This window comes from Oncorhynchus keta, chromosome 27 (genome assembly GCF_023373465.1).
Source record: "Oncorhynchus keta strain PuntledgeMale-10-30-2019 chromosome 27, Oket_V2, whole genome shotgun sequence".
In the NCBI taxonomy this organism is placed as follows: domain Eukaryota; kingdom Metazoa; phylum Chordata; class Actinopteri; order Salmoniformes; family Salmonidae; genus Oncorhynchus; species Oncorhynchus keta.
The window spans coordinates 30,600,258-30,622,703 of NC_068447.1; the positions used below are offsets into that span (position 1 = coordinate 30,600,258).

The 22,446-nt window shown below is 44.8% G+C and overlaps 1 protein-coding gene across 8 annotated transcripts in view; it reads left to right on the plus strand.

The window, feature by feature from the left end:
- Window positions 1-94: 94 nt before the first annotated feature.
- LOC118359785 (pleckstrin homology domain-containing family M member 2) overlaps window positions 95-22,446 on the plus strand; it is a 28,822-nt gene continuing 6,470 nt past the window's right edge. For 7 of the 8 annotated variants that reach the window (XR_004820747.2, XM_035738513.2, XM_035738519.2 and 4 more), the window contains exons 1-15: window positions 95-888; window positions 1,999-2,105; window positions 2,224-2,333; window positions 2,787-2,886; window positions 2,991-3,078; window positions 3,329-3,494; window positions 3,966-4,019; window positions 5,243-5,522; window positions 16,195-17,073; window positions 17,395-17,464; window positions 18,048-18,138; window positions 19,984-20,048; window positions 20,800-20,888; window positions 21,161-21,293; window positions 21,618-21,808. Coding sequence is in view for 7 of the 8 variants with exons in the window: in XM_035738513.2 (XP_035594406.1) it covers window positions 829-888; window positions 1,999-2,105; window positions 2,224-2,333; window positions 2,787-2,886; window positions 2,991-3,078; window positions 3,329-3,494; window positions 3,966-4,019; window positions 5,243-5,522; window positions 16,195-17,073; window positions 17,395-17,464; window positions 18,048-18,138; window positions 19,984-20,048; window positions 20,800-20,888; window positions 21,161-21,293; window positions 21,618-21,808 (2,483 nt within the window). In the remaining variant the exon portion in view is untranslated. The remainder of the gene's footprint in view (window positions 889-1,998; window positions 2,106-2,223; window positions 2,334-2,786; window positions 2,887-2,990; window positions 3,079-3,328; window positions 3,495-3,965; window positions 4,020-5,242; window positions 5,523-16,194; window positions 17,074-17,394; window positions 17,465-18,047; window positions 18,139-19,983; window positions 20,049-20,799; window positions 20,889-21,160; window positions 21,294-21,617; window positions 21,809-22,446) is intronic. The other variant, XM_035738514.2, reaches the window with a different exon arrangement.

Genomic DNA, 22,446 nt, shown 5'->3' on the forward strand with positions numbered 1-22,446 from the left:
ATATTTTCAACTACTAGAAAGTTAAACAAGTCCTTAAAAGCTACAATAAAATGTTGATATGACATTATTAGTCAATAACATATCCTGCAGCAGGACAGGGCAGAACATATATTACAATTCATTTTTTTGCGAAAATATATCCGTTCCCACATCTGTCTACAATCATTTTGTTGGTGTGTCACGAGCTCATTGACAGGCGGTTAGTGACGTAGAACTTGGAATGGCTAGCTTAGCATTGTCAAGAACTTATTCCTCCACTAGACTAAACATTGGGCCTGAACTTGCTCATGGTCTCGCAATTTCACAATAAGTTTATCTACAGTAAAAGTACGTTTGAAGAAGTGTATATATTAAAGGACAATTCGGATATTAAAATACTGGGTAGCTCGCTACACCGAAACTGTACGCAACCTATGACAGTGGGAGATTCATTCTCTAGCGCTAAGGTAACGCGTTGGCTAGATAGCTCGCAAGCTAACGTTTTAGCCAGTTTAGTTGAATAGTCATTCGACACGTTTCCGAGGCTAGTATTGAGACCGTAGCTAGCTAACGTCAGCTAGGAAACTAGTCAACGTTAGTAGCTAGCACTTGCCACTGTCTTGTGTGCTAGTTTAACTACGGAAACGTTAATACGGTAACGTTATCGTTACCTAGCCAGCTGCTTGCTTGATGGTTTATGTTGTGTGCTAGTCAATTACTGTACCAGCATTACATATATATATGGCTAGCTAGCTTAGCTATTAGTTGTCTAGCTTTGAGAACATCAACAGACCACATCGATACTTCTGGGAATCAGCTGACAGCTGCAGGCAGCCAAGGAGACCAGTGATGGATCAACTTAAAGTCAAGGACCGAATATTGGAAAACATTTCTTTGTCTGTCAAGAAGGTACGTTTGATATTATGTCTCGTAAGCACACATTCTTCATGCTAGCATGATTAGCTAGCTAACTTATTTGAAGACTAAACATGAGTATTACCCTTAGTTACGTAGCAGGCGTAAAAATAAACGCATGCTAGGATAAGTAGGCCTGGTTCATGAAAGAAAACAGTTGATGACTAAGGTCCTTGAACATTGTTTAGTTAGCTAATAAATATGGATTAAGTATATCAACATGGGTGTTTTGTTTACTAGCTAACGTCACTATTATTGTATTGGTTAGTCGAGACATTCAATGGCTGGTGAAAACAAAGCACAACAGCACTAATCCTGCTGCTGCCTGACTGCCGCATATCGATACTGTCCCGTAATAAACTTGCTTCTAAAATTCTTTGTCATGGTCGATTCAGCAACCCTTGGGTAGCTAGCTAGGTCTATTTGAAGGACAACATATTGTTGCTAATTTTCCAAACACATTTCAATAAACGTGCTTCAGATAAACATGAGTACTGTGAAAACATTGACATTCAGTATTTGACTTCTAGGTGTCTTCATAAATTAGGCTGAACCCTGTTTGAATGTTGACATTCACCCTTTGCATAAACCTGTGCAGTGTGGTAACATTGAGTCCCATCCTTCCAAAGTATTTGTGCTGTGCCAGACGACCACTGCTTTATAGACCTTGCCTGATATGATATTCAAATCATCTTCTGCCTATATTTGGTTAATTCCTGTCCCCAGTCTGTCTCGTGGTCACGTTATCATCAGGGGACTGGAATTTATTACATTTCTACATTCCAGTATATTCAGTCAGTGCTGTTTAACTGGTCTTTTCTGAGGTGACGCACAAAAGTCTGATTAATTTAAGTTAGTCATGGTAATACCATTTAGGGGATCAGATATACTGTTGCATTTAACCAATTTCAGGCTCCATACTGCCATCAAAGCCTATACTGTATCCTCAGACAGACATTGCACAATCATGCTTGTCAGCTGTCAATATTTGATGCATGTGGTACTCCTCTCAGGGTCTCATGACTGGGGAAGAAATCACCATATTTCTAGTTTGGCTGTGGGCCTACTCACATCAGTTCCACCTGTTTTGTGCACTGACTGCAGTTGCAGAGTTACTTTGCTGCCTGTGAAGATGAAACCCCAGCCATTCGGAATCACGACCGGGTCCTACAGCGGCTGTGTGAGCACCTCGACCATGCACTGCTCTATGGGTAAGAAGACTGAGAGAGACCAATCTTCTCAGTACTTTGATACATCCTAACTCTGACATTGTCTGTGATTGTACGTTTTGAACTATATTCTTCAACTCTCCTGTTTTGTGCATTGCAGGCTGCAGGATATCTCCTCAGGTTATTGGGTCCTGGTTCTACACTTCACCCGCAGGGAAGCGGTCCGGCAGATAGACGAGCTCCAGCACATAGCAACCAACCTTGGGCGAAGTAAGAACACAATAATTTTCACCACATCTTACGCACACATTCACATCAGTCTTGTAGGCAACTTAAGAGGCAAACATTTCATAGTAGTAAACACGAATACATGCCATTTCTGTAAATAAATTCATACACTCCCATTTACTGTCATAATGTGAATGACATTTGTTAGTGGTTTGGCAAATGTAAGTTCCTCTTGTGTCACATGCCAGAAATGTAGCACAAGACTGCTGTTATTTGAGGTCAGGATTACAGTAATTACCACTGTGGTTTGCACATGTTTGTTTCTCTTTTTACAGAGAGGTTTCTTTGTAGGTTTGTAGGTTTGTAGGTATACTTGTTTGACTTATTTGCAAGTTCAGACAGGAAAGAAAGAATAGAGGGTGCTTGTAAAAATTATCTACTTATGCCCATGTCCCTCGTACTGAGCAATTATTTTTCTGTTGTGTTTCTGTGCAGGTCGTGCCTGGTTATACCTAGCACTGAGTGAGAGCTCCTTAGAAAGCTACCTCCGTCTCTTCCAAGAGAACCAAGGATTGCTGCAGAAGTATTACTTCAAGTGAGTCTTCTGACCTAAAGAGCATCATATTATTCCTTTTGACTAATCCGTGTAGCTAGTCTCCTTATTGTAAATACACCATTTGCTTTGAATCTCTCCCCCAGAAATGCATTGGTATGCAGCCATGATCACCTCACGCTCTTTCTCACTTTGGTGTCGGGACTGGAGTTCATTCGCTTTGATCTGGAGTTGGTCAGTATTAAACAGTTTTTTGAAACCATTAGAATTCACATCAATACCCCTAATTTACAAAAGTCCAACAGTTCAATGTTCAGTCTTTATTGTAACAAAAGAAGGTACAACTTGGCTTAACCAAAGAATGTAAACAGAGTACATGGTTGGTGCGTAAAACCCAATAAATAATTCAGTCAAAAAAGAGACATGTATAATGTAATATCAACAACACTCTCAAACCTCCATTGTTTTGTTTTCTGGGCGTTAGGATGTCCCCTACTTGGACGTGGCCCCCTACATGCCGGAGTACTACAAGCCTCATAACCTTCTGGACTTTGAGGAGCGTCTCCCAAGCTCGGACAGCCTGTCCCTGCACTCTTTCACCTCCACCAACCTGGAATGGGATGACAGCGCCATCGCCCCGTCCAGTGAAGGTCAGGGGCTCCACCTTTCTCTTTCTTGCTTTCTCTTTCTTGCTTTCTCTTTCTCTACCTTGGTTTCAGTCTCCACCCACTCCTTGTTATGCGGTCCATTAGCCTAATTCATAGGCCGGTGTGTCAAGTAATGGGGTGTTGAAGCTGATGTTGGATCGATCAGGTTAACCCGTTCATGGGTTATTACGTAGAAATAATAGTCTAGTGCTCACATTGAAGTGATTTTCATTGAGCACCCAACACAGTATGGTGTGAATGTTCTCATACAGTATCGTATCTCTCATCACTTTCCACAAACCATCGATTCTTCATTTTTTTTATTGTAGTTTTCTGTCTGCCTTCCCATACCTGTGTCTGTTATCATCATGTGTATTATATTTCTCTCATATGTCATGTTTTCAGTGTGTGCCATTGTCTCTTCTCTCTCGGGCCTTCCTGTTCTAATTTTGAGTCTTATCCCTCCTTTTTTAGATTATGATTTCGGTGACATCTTCCCCGTGTTGCAGCCAAGTGCAGACTGGGAAGGTGGGACATGGTTACCCCTCCCCTATCCTCCCTCCCTCTCTGTCTCCGTCCTCACCTCTCTTGCCACCCCCTTCCCCGTCTCACAGCATCATGCATGTCCTCCATCCCACTGTGTGTGCTGAATGCATGCTGGTCCTCTGTGTGTGTGTAGCCAGTGGTTTAATTGGAGTATCTTAATTGCAATATCAATACTGATAAAGAACAAGCAGCTAGCTAATGCTAAGAGGGAATGGTAGAGAAAGGAATCAAAGGGCTTTTGATTAATCTCCTGCTAGTTTCTTGGGAAGTAGGCAAAATGGATTGGTAATGCTTTTACACTTCTCTTTGAAGACACTACTGAATCAAGCATCACTCCTTAATATCACTACATTTGTAGAGTACAACAGGAGGAATATCATAATGATGCCTAGATGTTAACATTTTTTATGTATATATAATTTTAGGGGCATTTTGTGCTCACCTTTATGCAATCAATTATGATGTGGCACTATTGCCAACATTTAATAAGATTTATGGCCAGGTAAGTTATTTTCTATGTAGAAATTTGTATGCACTGGTGAATTGTTAGATGTTGACGATCATGTTTTAATGAACCACGCAACATGTTTCTCTTTGAAGGTGTGATCCTAAAGCTAATGCAGCATTGATGTGGAATATTACTAATGAGAGCTGCATTGCCTGATGAAATGGTACTCACTCTGTCTGGTATCTACTGGCATATATGTGGAATATTCTCTCTTTCTCTTTGTGGAAACATTGGAATGCATGTATTTGGTCTAGGTTCAACCCAGCCTTTATCGCTTTTGTCACCAACTTTAGTGTGTAGCACTGCATTCATTCACTTGACATAGGCTAACTAGTTTCATTTAAGTATAATTTCTCCAAGCAAGTCCTGGTATGTTGCATTGATTGACTTCAACAATATCAATTAGGCACCTAATTTGAACAGATAATGAAACATCCTAAATCAATTTAATAAACACTTGTGGCCTTATGTATGCTTTATCAACTATATTGTACAGTAAGCTATGGTAGGATGGTTTAGCCAAGGCCTTTGTCGCTTATGTCTGTCTTCCTGCCTGTGTGACCTTCTCACCCCTGTCCCAGCCAAAGCACCAGTATCTATTCTCATTCATTTAAACCCAGAGTGTGTTCAGTAGCCTGTGGCATACTGTACGTGTGACTGTTCTGCTATTCATTTGACTGTGTGTGTCCCTCCATAGAGGGTGACCTCACCGACCCAGTCAGCTGTCCTCGCTCAAATGCCTCAGACCCTCAGACGGTCTTCAGTGATTCTGTGATTCTCCGGGCAGCCGCTGCCGTCATCACAGTGAGGGGAACGCCGCCGCCACCGCCCCGCAGCCCCACCTTCAGACACAACCCCTTCAACGAGTACTCGGACACCAACACCTCGGCTGACATTACACCCGTCCACACAGCCAGCTGCCACCACGACACCAGGGACGACATGGAGAGCATCAGCAACGAGCTAGAGGTTATCAGGTACAGCACAGACCCCTAACATTAGCCTCTGTGGCTAAAACTACATGGGAATTAGCCTAGTTAGGTGGTTATCTTTTTATGTTACCCATACTTTTCTCAGCCTCAACACAGAGCTTGGAGTTGTTGAATCCAATTGGCACATTATCACTTAATCTCGATGTCTGTAAACTAAAGTTATCAGATCAACAAAGCCCTCGGACACCCGACAAGGCCCAAATCCCTGTCATTCGCATGAAGAAGAGACGGAAATATCGGGGACGTAGGTCGGGGTGCCTTGTCATTAGAGGCAGATTATCAACAAAACGTTGGATCCTTACAAGGCACCCCTACCCACTATTAGCCAACGTGCAATCATTTTAAAATAAATTGGATGAGCTCCAATCAAGACTATCCTACCAACGGGACATTAAAAACTGTAATAACTTATGTTTCAGTCATGGCTGAACGATGACATAGATAACATACATCTAGCTGGGTTTTCAGTACATCGGCAAGATGGAACAGCTGCCTCCGGTAAGACAAGGGGTGGTGGTCAGTGTCTATTTGTAAATAACAGCTGGTGCACGAAGTACCAAGTACTTAATATTAAAGAAGTCTCGAGGTTTTGCTCGCCTGAGGTAGAGTATGTCATGATAAGCTGTAGACCACACTATTTACTGTAGACCACACTATTTCATTTAACAGTTTTCATCTATATTTTTCGTAGCTGTCTATTTACCACCTTAAACCGTTGCTGGCACTAAGACCACACTCAACAAGCTGTATAAGGCCATAAGCAAACAAGAAAATTCTAATCCAGAGGTGGCGCTCCTAGTGGCCAGGGACTTTAATGCAGGGAAACTAAAATCAGTTTTACCTCATTTCTACCAGCATGTTACATGTGCAACCAGAGAAGAAGAAAAAAACTCTAGACCACCTTTACTCCACACACAGAGACGCGTACAAAGCTCTCCCTCGCCCTCCATTTAGCAAATCTGACCATAATTCTATCCTCCAGAAGTACCAGTGACTCACTCAATACAGAAGTGGTCAAATGATGCAGATGCTAAACTACAGGACTGGTTTGCTAGCACAGACTAGGAATATGTTCTGGGATTCTTCCGATGGCATTGAGGAGTACATCACATCAGTCACTGGCTTCATCAATAAGTGCATCACACGTACATTCCCCAGCCAGAAGCCATGGATTACAGGCAACACATGCACTGAGCTAAAGGGTAGAGCTGCCGCTTTCAAGGAGCGGGACTCTAACCCGGACGCTTAAAAAATCAAAATCAAATCAAATTTTATTTGTCACATACACATGGTTAGCAGATGTTAAAATGCGAGTGTAGCGAAATGCTTGTGCTTCTAGTTCCGACAATGCAGTGATAACCAACAAGTAATCTAACTAACAATTCCAAAACTACTGTCTTATACACAGTGTAAGGGGATAAGGAATATGTACATAAGGATATATGAATGAGTGATGGTACAGAGCAGCATACAGTAGATGGTATCGAGTACAGTATATACATATGAGATGAGTGTGTAGACAAAGTAAACAAAGTGGCATAGTTAAAGTGGCTAGTGATACATGTGTTACATAAGGATGCAGTCGATGATGTAGAGTACAGTATATACATATGCATATGAGATGAATAATGTATGGTAAGTAACATTATATAAGGTAGCATTGTTTAAAGTGGCTAGTGATATATTTACATAATTCCCATCAATTCCCATTATTAAAATGGCTGGAGTTGGGTCAGTGTCAATGACAGTGTGTTGGCAGCAGCCACTCACACTGTTAGTGGTGGCTGTTTAACAGTCTGATGGCCTTGAGATAGAAGCTGTTTTTCAGTCTCTCGGTCCCAGCTTTGATGCACCTGTACTGACCTCGCCTTCTGGATGATAGCGGGGTGAACAGGCAGTGGTTCGGGTGGTTGATGTCCTTGATGATCTTTATGGCCTTCCTGTAACAACGGGTGGTGTAGGTGTCCTGGAGGGCAGGTAGTTTGCCCCCGGTGATGCGTTGTGCAGTCCTCACTACCCTCTGGAGAGCCTTACGGTTGAGGGCGGGGCAGTTGCCGTACCAGGCGGTGATACAGCCCGCCAGGATGCTCTCGATTGTGCATCTGTAGAAGTTTGTGAGTGCTTTTGGTGACAAGCCGAATTTCTTCAGCCTCCTGAGGTTGAATAGGCGCTGCTGCGCCTTCTTCACGACGCTGTCAGTGTGAGTGGACCAATTCAGTTTGTCTGTGATGTGTATGCCGAGGAACTTAAAACTAGCTACCCTCTCCACTACTGTTCCATCGATGTGGATAGGGGGGTGTTCCCTCTGCTGTTTCCTGAAGTCCACAATCATCTCCTTAGTTTTGTTGATGTTGAGTGTGAGGTTATTTTCCTGACACCACACTCCGAGGGCCCTCACCTCCTCCCTGTAGGCCGTCTCGTCGTTGTTGGTAATCAAGCCTACCACTGTTGTGTCGTCCGCAAACTTGATGATTGAGTTGGAGGCGTGCGTGGCCACGCAGTCGTGGGTGAACAGGGAGTACAGGAGAGGGCTCAGAACGCACCCTTGTGGGGCCCCCGTGTTGAGGATCAGCGGGGAGGAGATGTTGTTGCCTACCCTCACCACCTGGGGGCGGCCCGTCAGGAAGTCCAGTACCCAGTTGCACAGGGCGGGGTCGAGACCCAGGGTCTCGAGCTTGATGACGAGCTTGGAGGGTACTATGGTGTTGAATGCCGAGCTGTAGTCGATGAACAGCATTCTCACATAGGTATTCCTCTTGTCCAGGTGGGTTAGGGCAGTGTGCAGTGTGGTTGAGATTGCATCGTCTGTGGACCTATTTGGGCGGTAAGCAAATTGGAGTGGGTCTAGGGTGTTAGGTAGGGTGGAGGTGATATGGTCCTTGACTAGTCTCTCAAAGCACTTCATGATGACGGAAGTGAGTGCTACGGGGCGGTAGTCGTTTAGCTCAGTTACCTTAGCTTTCTTGGGAACAGGAACAATGGTGGCCCTCTTGAAGCATGTGGGAACAGCAGACTGGTATAGGGATTGATTGAATATGTCCGTAAACACACCGGCCAGCTGGTCTGCGCATGCTCTGAGGGCGCGGCTGGGGATGCCGTCTGGGCCTGCAGCCTTGCGAGGGTTAACACGTTTAAATGTCTTACTCACCTCGGCTGCAGTGAAGGAGAGACCGCATGTTTCCGTTGCAGGCCGTGTCAGTGGCACTGTATTGTCCTCAAAGCGGGCAAAAAGTTATTTAGTCTGCCTGGGAGCAAGACATCCTGGTCCGTGACTGGGCTGGATTTCATCTTGTAGTCCGTGATTGACTGTAGACCCTGCCACATGCCTCTTGTGTCTGAGCCGTTGAATTGAGATTCCACTTTGTCTCTGTACTGACGCTTAGCTTGTTTAATAGCCTTGCGGAGGGAATAGCTGCACTGTTTGTATTCAGTCATGTTGCCAGACACCTTGCCCTGATTAAAAGCAGTGGTTCGCGCTTTCAGTTTCACGCGAATGCTGCCATCAATCCACGGTTTCTGGTTAGGGAATGTTTTTATCGTTGCTATGGGAACGACATCTTCGACGCACGTTCTAATGAACTCGCACACCGAATCAGCGTATTCGTCAATATTCCCATCTGACGCAATACGAAACATGTCCCAGTCCACGTGATGGAAGCAGTCTTGGAGTGTAGAGTCAGCTTGGTCTGACCAGCGTTGGACAGACCTCAGCGTGGGAGCCTCTTGTTTTAATTTCTGCCTGTAGGCAGGGATCAGCAAAATGGAGTCGTGGTCAGCTTTTCCGAAAGGGGGCGGGGCAGGGCCTTATATGCGTCGCGGAAGTTAGAGTAACAATGATCCAAGGTTTTACCACCCCTGGTTGCGCAATCGATATGCTGATAAAATTTAGGGAGTCTTGTTTTCAGATTGGCTTTGTTAAAATCCCCAGCTACAATGAATGCAGCCTCCGGATAAATGGTTTCCAGTTTGCAAAGAGTTAAATAAAGTTCGTTCAGAGCCATCGATGTGTCTGCTTGGGGGATATATACGGCTGTGATTATAATCGAAGAGAATTCTCTTGGAAGATAATGCGGTCTACATTTGATTGTGAGGAATTCTAAATCAGGTGAACAGAAGGATTTGAGTTCCTGTATGTTTCCTTCATCACACCATGTCCCGTTAGTCATGAGGCATACGCCCCCGCCACTCTTCTTACCAGAGAGATGTTTGTTTCTGTCCGCGCGATGCGTGGAGAAACCCGTTGGCTGCACCGCCCTGGATAGCGTCTTCCCAGTAAGCCATGTTTCCGTAAAGCAAAGAACGTTACAGTCTCTGATGTCCCTCTGGAATGCCACCCTTGCTCGGATTTCATCAACCTTGTTGTCGAGAGACTGGACATTGGCAAGAAGAATACTGGGAAGTGGTGCGCGATGTGCCCTTTTCGGAGTCTGACCAGAACACCGCCGCGTTTCCCTCTTTTTCGTAGTCGTTTCCTTGGGTCGCTGCAAGCGATCCATTCCGTTGTCCTGTTTGTAAGGCAGAACACAGGATCCGCGTCGCGGAAAACATATTCTTGGTCGTACTGATGGTGAGTTGACGCTGATCTTATATTCAGTAGTTCTTCTCGACTGTATGTAATGAAACCTAAGATGACCTGGGGTACTAATGTAAGAAATAACACGTAAAAAAACAAAAAACTGCATAGTTTCCTAGGAACGCGAAGCGAGGCGGCCATCTCAGTCGGCGCCGGCATGTTAAGCTTATAAGAAATCCCGCTATGCCCTCCGACATACCATCAAACAGGCAAAGTGTCAATACAGGACAAATATTGAATCGTACTACACCGGTGCCGATTCTCGTTGAATGTGGCAGGGCTTGCAAATTATCACGGACTACAAGGGAAGCACAGCCGCGAGCTGCCCAGTGACATGAGCCTACCATACGAGCTAAATTACTTCTATGCTAGCTTTGAGGTAAGCAAAACTGAAGCATGCATGAGAGCATCAGCTGTTCCGGATGACTGTGTGATCAAGCTCTCTGTAGCCAAAGTGAGTAAGACCTTCAAACATGTCAACATTCACAAGGCCGCAGGGCAAGACATATTACCAGGACGTGTTCTCCAAGCATACACTGACCAACTGGCAACTGTCTTCACTGACATTTTCAACCTGTCCCTGACCGAGTCTGTATTACCAACATGTTTCAAGCAGACCACCATAGTCCCGGTGCCCAAGAACACCAAGGTAACCTGCCTAAATGACTACTGACCCGTAGCACTCACGTCTGTAGCCATGAAGTGCTTTGAAAGGATGGTCATGGCTCACATCAACACCATTATCCAAGAAACCCTAGACCAATTTGCATACCTCCCCAACAGATCCACAGATGATGCCATCTCTATTGCACTCCACACTGCCCTTTAACACCTGGACAAAAGGAACACCTATGTGAGAATGCTATTCATTGACTGACTACAGCTCCGCGTTCAACACCATAGTGCCCTCAAAGCTCATCACTAATCAAAGGACCATGGGACTAAACACCTCCCTCTGCAACTGGATCTTGAACTTCCAAACGGGCCACCCCCAGGTGGTAATGGTAGGTAACAACACGCTGATCCTCAACACAGAGGCCCATCAGGGATGCGTGCTCAGTGTCCCCCTGTACTCCCTGTTCACCCATAATTGCATGGCCAAGCACGACTCCCAACACCAAGTTTGCAGCCGACACAACAGTGGTAGGCCTGATCACCGACAACAATGAGACAGCCTATAGGGAGGAGGTCAGAGACCTAGCAGTGTGGTGCCAGGATAACAACCTCTCCCTCAACGTGATCAAGACAAAGGAGATGATTGTGGACTACAGGAAAAGGAGAACTGAGCACGTCCTCATTCTCATTGACAGGGCTGTAGTGGAGTAGGTTGAGAGCTTCAAGTTCCTTGGTGTCCACATCACCAATGAACTATCATGGTCCAAATATACCAAGACAGTCGAGAAGAGGGCACGACAACACCTATTCCTCCTCAGGAGACTGAAAAGATGTGGCATGGGTCCTCAAATCCTCAAGAAGTTCTACAGCTGCACCATCGAGAGCATCCTGACTGGTTCCCGGAGCAAACATTAATATTTCTGGAGCTAGCCAGCTGAAGAGTTCCATCTCAGCCACTCCTGGGCTACAATCACCTATCCGGACCCGTTTTACTGCCGATGCGGAGCCCCACCGGGCCTTCGCGACTGGATGACCGACGTTATCTGCCCGAGGGAGTTATCCAACTGGCCCCTCCGTTGCGACGTTACCTGAACGCCCATCTGCGGCCCGCTAATCGTTAGCTGTCTTATTGGCTGCTATCTGAATAGGTCTATTGGACAATTTTTCTTGGGTCACTAACTATATCTATTTTGCCAATTGGATTGATCCCCTCTACCACACGGAACCCGACTAATCTACCAACGGAAATGCACAAGGTGTCTAAAAACAGACCTCCATCCTATGCTAGCTTGCTACCGATGGCCCGGCTAGCTGTCTGAATCGCCGTTACCCCTACCAAACTCACTACTAACTGGACCCTTATGATCACTCGACTAAGCATGCCTCTCCTTAATGTAAATATGCTTTGTCCATCCATTGCTGTTCTGGTTAGTGTTTATTGGCTTATTTCACTGTAGAGCCTCTAGCCCTGCTCATTATACCTTATCCAACCTTTCAGTTCCACCACCCACACATGCGATGACATCACCTGGTTTCAATGATGTTTCTAGAGACAATATCTCTCTCATCACTCAATACCTAGGTTTACCTCCACTATATTCACATCCTACCATACCTTTGTCTGTATATCGCCCCCAGAAACATCCTTTTACTCTCTGTTCCGGACGTTCTAGACGACCAATTCTCATAGCTTTTAGCTGTACCCTTATCCTACTCCTCCTCTGTTCCTCTGGTGATATAGAGGTGAATCCGGGCCCTGCCGTGCTCCACTCCTATTCCCCAGGCACTCTCTTTTGATGACTTCTGTAACCTTAATAGCCTTGGTTTCATGCATGTTAACATTAGAAGCCTCCTCCCTAAGTTTGTTTTATTCACTACTTTAGCACAATCTGCCAACCCGGATGTTCTAGCCGTGTCTGAATCCTGGCTTAGGAAGACCACCAAAAATTCTGAAATCTTCATCCCTATCTACAACATTTTCAGATAAGATAGAACTGCCAAAGGGGGCGGTGTTGCAATCTACTGCAGAGATAGTGTGCGGAGTTCTGTCGTACTATCCAGGTCTGTACCCAAACCATTTGAACTTCTACTTTTAAATATCCACCTCTCTAAAAACAAGTCTCACTGTTGCCGCCTGCTACAGATCAGCCTCTGCCCCCAGCTGTGCTCGACACCATATGTGAACTGATTGCCCCCCATCTATCTTCAGAGCTCGTGCTGCTAGGCGACCTAAACTGGAACATGCTTAACACCCCAGCCATCCTACAATCTAAGCTTGATGCCCTCAATCTCACACAAATTATCAATGAACCTACCAGGTACCACCCAAAAGCCGGGCACCCTCATTGATATCCTAACCAACTTGCCCTCTAAATACACCTCTGCTGTTTTCAACCAAGATCTCAGCGATCACTGCCTCATTGCCTGCACCCGTAATGGGTCAGCGGTCAAACGACCTTCACTCATCACTGTTAAACGCTCCCTGAAGCACTTCAGCGAGCAGGCCTTTCTAATCGAACTGTCCGGGGTATCCTGGAAGGATATTGACCTCTTCCCGTCAGTAGAGGATGCCTGTTTTTTAAAATATCTATATATATTTTTTAATGCCTTCCTCACCATCTCAACCAGTGAGGGGGCGCTATTAAAATGTTTGGATGAAAACGTTCCCGTTTTAAACAAGATATTTTGTCACGAAAAGATGCTCGACTATGCATATAATTGACAGCTTTGGAAAGAAAACACTCTGATGTTTCCAAAACTGCAAATATATTGTCTGTGAGTGCCACAGAACTGATGTTACAGGCGAAACCCAGATAAAAAAAACAACCAGGAAGTGCTGCATTTTTTGAAACCGTCCCATTCCAATGACTCCTTATATGGCTGTGAATAAGCTACAAATGAACTTACATTTTCCACGTATTCCCCAAGGTGTCTACAGCATTGTGACGTCTTTTTAGGCATTTCCATTGAAGAATGGCTGTAAGGGACCATATATAGCATGTGGTCACATGGTGTCTCCCGCAGAAAATCTCGCGTAAAATACTGAGGTAGCCATTTTTCCAATCGCTTCTTATGAGAAACCAATTGCCTCGACGGATATATTATCGGATATATATGTTAAAAACACCTTGAGGATGGATCCTAAACAACGTTTGCCGTGTTTCTGTCGATATTTTGGAGCAAATGTTGAAAAAAGTTTGGCGTTATAGTTGCAGCATTTTCCAGTCATTTCTCAGCCAAGCATGATGAAGAAACGGGAGCTATTTCGCCTACAAAAATAATATTTTTGGAAAAAAGGAACATTTGCTAACTAACTGGGAGTCTCCTGAGTGAAAGCATCTGAAGTTAGGTAAAGGTAAATTATTTTATTTGGTTGCTTTTCTTATTTTCGTGAAAATGTTGCCTGCTGCCAGCAGAGCTAGCATAGCATTATGCCATGACAAACTTACACAAATGCTTGTCTAGCGTTGGCTGTAACGCATATTTTGAAAATTTGAGATGACAGTGTTGTTAACAAAAGGCTAAGCTTGTGTTTGAATATATTTATTTCATTTCATTTGCGATTTTCATGAATAGGAAAAGTTTCTAGGGGTATTTATGTCCACTGCGTTATGCTAATGCATTTGAGGCTATGATTACGCTCCCGGATACGGGTTTGCTTGTCGCAAGAGGTGAAATAAGCATGCCCCATTCAAGAAATGTAGAACCAGGAACAGATATAGCCTTTGGTTCTCTCCAGATTTTACTGCCCTTAACCAACACAAAATACTTCCGATTGCGTTCTGCATTAGCATCGAACAGCCCCCGTGATATGCAACTTTTCAGGTAAGCTAGAAACCAATATACACAGGCCAAGGCTAGCTTTTTCAAGCAGAAATGTGCTTCCTGCAACACAAACTCAAAAATGTTCTGGGACACTGTAAAGTCCATGGAGAATAAGAACACCTCCTCCCAGCTGCCCACTGCACTGAGGATAGGAAACACTGTCACCACTGATAAATCCACTCTAATTGAGAATTTCAATAAGCATTTCTCTACGGCTGGCCGTGCTTTCCACCTGGCTACCCCTACCCCGGTCAACAGCACTGCACCCACCACAGCTCGCCCAAGCCTTCCCCATTTCTCCTTCTCCCAAATCCAGTCAGCTGATGTTCTGAAAGAGCTGCAAAATCTGGACCCCCTACAAATCAGCCGGGCTAGACAATCTATACCCTTTCTTTCTAAAATTATCTGCCAAAATTGTTGCAACCCCTATTACTAGCCTGGTCAACCTCTCGTGTCGTCTGAGATTCCCAAAGATTGGAAAGCAGCTGCGGTCATTCCCCTCTTCAAAGGGGGACACACTCTTGACCCACACTGCTACAGACCTACAGTGGGGCAAAAAAGTATTTAGTCAGCCACCAATTGTGCAAGTTCTCCCACTTAAAAAGATGAGAGGCCTGTAATTTTCATCATAGGTACACTTCAACTATGACAGACAAAATCAGAAAAAAAATCCAGAAAGTCACATTGTAGGATTTTGCCTACCTGGTTAAATAAAGGTAAAATAAAAAATGTTTTAAAAAATTGAAAGCATTAACATACTCCTAGCTCCAAACACCTGACTCGAGAAATAATCTGCAGCAGACGTGATACCCTCTGTCGTGGCATTTAAACGTCTGCTCAACAAAACTGCCGACACAGACCGTGGGGTTAAAACTTACAAAGTACTCGAGGCTGTGAACAAGCGATTCAGTGGCATTCTCTCTGAGCCTCTACTGTGTCGCCACCATGCTTGGCTCTAGGTTCAAGGACCGCTACTTTGATGCAGACAAGAAACAGGGTTTACGTGAAATGTTACATACACAGCTGGACAAGATGGAAACGGGGGACATACGTAAATGCCAACAAAATACGTTTGTGTGTGTGACCTTTTTTATTTAACTAGGCGAGTCAGTTAAGAACAAATTCTTATTTACAATGACGGCCTACCCTGGCCAAACCCGGACGATGCTGGGCCAATTGTGAGCCGCCCTACGAGACTCCCAACCACGGCCGGATGTGATGCAGTCTGGATTCGAACCAGGGACTGAAGTGAGAGCTTTTTGCCCTGAGATTCAGTGCCTTACTCCGCTGTGTGTGTGTGTGTGTGTGTGTGTGTGTGTGTGTGTGTGTGTGTGTGTGAGAGAGAACTTTTTAACTGTACCAGAATGCTTAAAAGGCCGCAAAAATCTTTCATATCTGTTATTGGTATCGCTTTTTGGGGGGCAAGGAAAATATGCGTATCGGCCAAAAATGACATATCGGTGCATCCCAAATTTCACTGTCAGGTCTACACCTGTTGTATTTGGCTCGTGTGACAAATAAATATTTTATTTGTTTTATTGTAGCTCTGTGGCTTGGAAAATGTGATTTGTTAATTTATACAATGGGCCCAGGAAGAGTACACATGAACTACCCATTATGACGTGGTTGTTTCTTTTCCACCAGGATGGCCAGACGAAGGAAGCCATCCAAAAAGCGCTGTAGCGTGAAAAGCTCCACAGTGAGCGGTGACCAGAACAATGTGGCCTTCGAGCAGGCGGAGGCAGACGACAGAGCCCCGGCTGGATGTGAGGGACCAGAAGGAGACACCTGGAGCCCCTCTGTGGGGTTGCCGCAGGGCTCAGGGGGGGCTGAGACGGCGAGGAGGAGGAGGAGCAGCAGGAGGGAGACAGGGGAGGAGGAAGAGTCAGAGGGCCTCCTGCGGCTGCCGGAGATGACAGACACCTCCATGGACAGCGTTGGCCAGCCCCTACGTGACGTCATGGACCGGCTCAACGGTGCTCTGGATGGGGAGAAGACCTGGGGGCGATCAGCTGGAGAGGAAGAAGAAGAAGAGGAGGGGGCAAAAACCCAGCAGAGTTCCCTCCCCAGAAGGCCCTCCTCCACCAGCCTTGAAGCCAACCCGCAGCCCCCGGAGCAGCAGCCCTTTCGAGGGGATTCGATGGGTGAGCCGCCTGACCCGGAAGCCAGGCACCCCCCCCTGCTGCGCCCTGCTCTGGCCCCGAGTCCCAACTTCCTGCAGGCCCCCCCGGCTCCTGCAGACTTTTACTGCTTTACCCCCCACAGTCCAGATGCTGCTGCCCTGCGTAGTGGCCACCATGACACTGCAGGGCATGGCCAGTCACAGGCTCTTCTTGGTGGCCATGAAGTTGAGGCAGAGGCACCGCCAGGACAGGACCCCTCCCTAGAGGAGGAAGAGCATGATGAGGAGGAAAAGGTTGAGACAGTAATGGTTGAGAATGGATTGGCTGCTGGAGAAACTGAAAAGGAGACTGAAGAGGACAGGCTCAGTCCAACGGAAAACTCTCATCCTGCAGAATTCAAGTGAGTTGAGGGTTACTTAACACCATTTTAGGTGAACCATGAATGAAACCTTTTTTTCATGGTGCAATAGGTTGAATTTAGCTTTCTGGTTTCGAAAGTGTTTTAATGTCCGTCTGATTTCAGGTTGTGACATAACAAGCAATGTATAGTGTAGAAAATCATTGCACCATCTAAACCGCTAATAATGTATAATGTATAATTCACATTTCCATCTGAAATCAGTCAGGTCGTACACCAAATTACACAATGGATCTTTTAAGTATATCTTTTTTGGCAATACTTTAGCCATAGTGGTGTGCTGATTCTGTGTGGCCGTTTCAGGGTGGACAACAATCACCTGCTGCTGCTCATGATCCACGTCTTCAGAGAGAATGAGGAGCAGCTCTTCAAGGTAAGCCTCTGTTTCACTGTGGTATATTATGTTTGGGGGGGGGGGTAAAGGCCATACATTATGATCATTTGAGCATTTATCATTGGATTTAAACCCTCCCTGTCATGGATTTAACAATAGTAGATTTTCCCTCCAGCCAATGCTTCCCTCCAATCCAAAGCATTTAAATCCTTGAAAGGGAGTGCGCACACTAGGAGAAGCATTGAGAATCGGGACGCTGCCACAACCATGTCCATTCTGAATACATAACTGGGGAAAAATTATTCAAATGTATTGGTGAATAAACAAGTACTATTAGTATGCTTTGCAGTGTATATTTTGAGTTTATATGAACCTTTTTTTTAACTAGGCAAGTCGGTTAAGAACAAATTCTTATTTACAATGACGGCCAAACCCTAACCCGGATGACGCTGGGCCAGTTGTGCGCCACCCTATGGGACTCCAAATCATGGCCGGTTGTGATACAGCCTGGAATCGAACCATGGTCTGCAGTGACGCCTCTAGCACTGAGATGCAGTGCCTTAGACTGCTGTGCCACTCGGGAGTGGTGCAGTCCTGAGTGTTTAGTTCTGTCTGTTCCCAGATGGTGAGGATGAGCACGGGTCACATGGAGGGGGACTTGCAGCCTCTCTACCTGCTGCTGACTGACTGTTACATCTACCTGCTGAGGAAAGGTGAGGGTTTACTGCTCATCACACTCTCAGATACTCTCTTTCTTACTGTTTCTATCTATCTCTCGCTCTCTCTGTCTTTGTGTGATGGTCATTACATTTATATTTAATGGCTGCCTTTGACTTTGCTTGCTCTATCCTATCTATCTACAGTGCCTATGGAAAGTATTCAGACCACTTACATTTACATTTACATTTAAGTCATTTAGCAGACGCTCTCATCCAGAGCCTTTTACACATTTTGTGACATTACAGCCTTATTCTTAAATGGATTAAATACATTTTTTTCTCATCAATCTACACAATACCCCATAATGACTTAGGGAAAAATGTTTTTTAGAAAATTTGCAGAATCTATTAAAAATAAGAAACAGAAATACCTTATTTACATAAGTATTCAGACCCTTTGCTACGAGACTCAAAATTGAGCTCAGGTGCATCTTGTTTCCATTGATCATCCTTGATGTTTCTACAACTTGATTGGAGTCCACCTGTGGTAAATTTAATTGATTGGACATGATTTGGGAAGGCACACCTGTCTATTTAAGTTCCCACTTTTGATGTCAGAGTAAAAACCAAGCCATGAGGTCAAAGGAATTGTCCGTAGAGCTTCAAGACAGGATTCTGTTGAGGGACAGATCTGGGGAAGGGTACCAAAACATTTCTGCACGATTGAAGGTCCCCAAAAACACAGTGACCATCATTCTTAAATTGAAGATGTTTGGAAACACCAAGACACTGACTCGAGCTGGCGGCCCAGCCATACTGACCAATCGGGGAGAAAGACCTTGTTCAGGGAGGTGACCAAGAACCCAATGGTCACTCTGACAGAGCTCCAGAGTTCCTCTGTGGAGATGGGAGAATCTTCCAGAAGGACAACCATCTGCAATACTCCACCAGTCAGGCCTTTATGGTAGAGTGGCCAGATGGATGCCACTCCTCAGTAAAAGACACATGACAGCCCACTTGGAGTTTGCCAAAAGGCACTTAAAAGACCCTCAGACCATGAGAAACAAGATTCTCTGGTCTGATGACACCAAGATTAAACTCTTTGGCCTGAATGCCAAGCTTCACGTCTGGAGGAAACCTGGCATCTTCCCTAGGGTGAAGCATTGTGGTGGCAGCATCATGTTGTGGGGATGTTTTTCAGCGGCATGGACTGGGAGACTAGTCAGGGTCGAGGGAAAGATGAACAGAGCAAATACAGAGAGATCCTTAATGAAAACCTGTTCCAGAGCGCTCAGGACCTCAGGCTGGGGCAAAGGTTCCTTCCAACAAGACAACGACCCTAAGCACACATCCAAGACAATGCAGGAGTGGCTTCGGGACAAGTCTCTTATTGTCCTTGAGTGGCCCAGCCTGAGCCCACACTTGAACCTGATCTAACATCTCTGGAGAAACCTGAAGATGGCTGTGCAGCAACGCTCCCCATCAAACCTGACACAGCTTGAGAGGCTCTGCAGAGAAGAATGGGAGAAACTTCCCAAATACAGGTGTGCCAAGCTTGTAGCGTCATACCCAAGAACACTCAAGGCTGTAATTGCAACAAAGTACTGAGTACTTTCCAAATGCACTGTAGATAGATAGGACAGAGCGTGACAAGCAATGTCAAAAGGCAGCCATTAAATGTAAATATTTTGCTCTTACTTGTGTAAATGTGATATTTCAGTAGTTTTTGCTTTGTCATTATGGGGTATTGTAATCAGTTTTAGAATTAGGCTGTAACGTAACAAGATGTGGAAAAAGTCAACGGGTCTGAATACTTTCCGAATGCACTGTAGCTGTCTGTCTGTCTCTCTGTCTGTCTGTTCATCCCACACTTAAACACTCTCTCTCTTGCTCTTTCAGGTGCAGCGGAAAAGCCCTATACAGTAGAGGATGCCATCTCTTACAATGAGTTGGACTTTGTCTCTGTAAGTTGTCTATACTGCTGGGATATGTTGTCTAGTGTCAGGATTGTCTGTGAATTGTTTCTTGTAATGTCGAATGGCTGCAAGGACACAATACTTTTTCTTCAAGTTTTAGCTTTAGGGTTGTCTTGGTCAATGTTTAGCTTCAGGGTCACAATGTTCATGAGGTCAGATGGTTCATGATGAGTTTGCTAGATTCAAGTTGTTCCAGTCATTGTTTATGGGAATTCCAAGATGGCCGACAATCTTGCAACCAATTTGAAAACCGTTGACTGTGACTTTCTGTCATTCAACTGTCTGTCATTCAAATGCAAGTTGTAGTAGATCTTTCATAGACATATGTGCAGCGGTAGCAATTTACCAAAAGTAAAATCCCAATGCTTAGTTTATGGACTAGAGTCTTGTAATGAGTTTCATTTTCCAAATAGTGTTGATGCCACCATATAATTTTATGAAGTACTTTGGACTGTATGAGGGAAGTGCATGAAAGATGCCTTGAAGGGATACTTTAGGATTTTGGCTATGAGGGCCTTTTATTTACTTCCCCAGAGTCCGATGAACTGACTCTGGGGAAGTGACCGGAAGTCTATGGGTATAAAAAATGAAAAGATTGCTTTTATATTGCACATTGCTGCAACAAGAACTCCACCTAAAAAGCTGATGGACAGAAGAAGGGAAAACGACAAGAAGGAAATTACTGTCAATGTCCAGTCCACTAAGTTGTGCTGTGTTATTCTCCCTGTCCGTCTCTCAGGTGGGCTTGGACCAGCAGACATTCCTGCTGGTGTGCACCAACAGAAGACGGCAATTCCTCCTGGACACGGCCGACTCATCGCTTACTGTGTGAGTGCCTCCTCTAATCTGCTCTCCCTCCTTCTCCCTGGCGGCATCTCCACAGTCTAAAATGGCTTCCTCTCCCCATCTCCTTTCCTCCATCTGTGCTAATTCTAAAGGACTGGACTGTGGAAAGCAACTTCCTAGTTGACATGCTCTCGCATATGTTTCCATATCAGTATGAATGAAGGAGAAGAGAAGCAGAATAAGTTACTCTTTATCCCTCCCCCTCTCTTCTAACCCACCATCCTGTTTTTTCTTTCTTTCTCTCTCTTCCCCAGCTGTTTTTTGGCAGCCCTGACGTCGGCCATGATAAAGGGGTGCAGGGAGCCCCCCTACCCCTCTGTGCTGACCGACGCCACCATGGAGAAACTGGCCCTCACCAAGTTTGTCTCCCAGGAGTCCCACTGTGAGGTGAGGACCATCAATTTTTGCTGTCTCACTTAGCTGGGCCTGCACACGTCCTTCATTTCTAAAATATACAAATAAACACATTTCATTTTGAAAGAATGCCTGTATACTGATTTTATGCTCTCATGAAATGAAGTCTTATTTTGATTGGAATCACATTACAATACACACTTAACTCTCATCAATCATGGATCTGATGGAGTGGTTATAGGCATAGCTATGACTAGCCACAGACATCACCAACTCAATCAGTATGCTCAACACATGTACAACAATGTGTAATAGACAAGGGATACACTTGTGTAATGATGTGTTGTGTCTGTGTAGGTATCTCAAGTGATCATTCGCCTGTATTCTTTGATTCACTGGGAGGACCCCATGGATGTGACTCTGGCCACCCAGACAGCCCTGGTGGGCGCTGGCGACTCGTCCAGCACTAAAGAGGGCCCCCTACTCTACAGAGCATGCACCACCTACCTGGGCAAGGAGCTGTGGAAGAGCTGTTACCTCGTACTGAGGTATGTATTGGCAGTCATAGGCTTTTAGAGGAACAATATGCTGAAATCACTCTGCCATTGCTTGGTTGCTAAAGTTCTAAACTGATTGCCTAATTTCTGTTTACGTGATGAAACAAGCAGTGTAGAGAATCATTGTAACGTCTAAACCTCTGTGTAATATATTTTCAATAACCAAAAATATTGTATCTTTTAGCTGTTTGAAGCTAGTGTACAAAATCAAAAGTAAAAAAAGACGCAAAAACTAAAGTTAAGGACGGTAAGCATAAACATAGCACCCATAAAACAGATCTATCGCTTATAAGACTTTCAATGAGAATGACGGATCTATAACTCACATTTCTGTGTGAATTTGGTTGGGTTGCCCATAAAGCTACATATTGCACCTTTAATAAGCCCATATAATAAGACATCATACAGTCTCGTGCTTGCTTATAACAAGTAATAAAGCATTGTACCTGGATGCGTTTTCCAGGAAGTGTTACTGATATATCTGCCTTCTATTACGTTTGTTATAGAATGTTACGTGTAACTTTACTTGAACAGGTTGAAGCACAGCTACAGTAACACATTCCTGTTCTTATTTTAATGTAACTGCAATATTCAATGTAATAATATAATTATACATTTGCACATTTCAT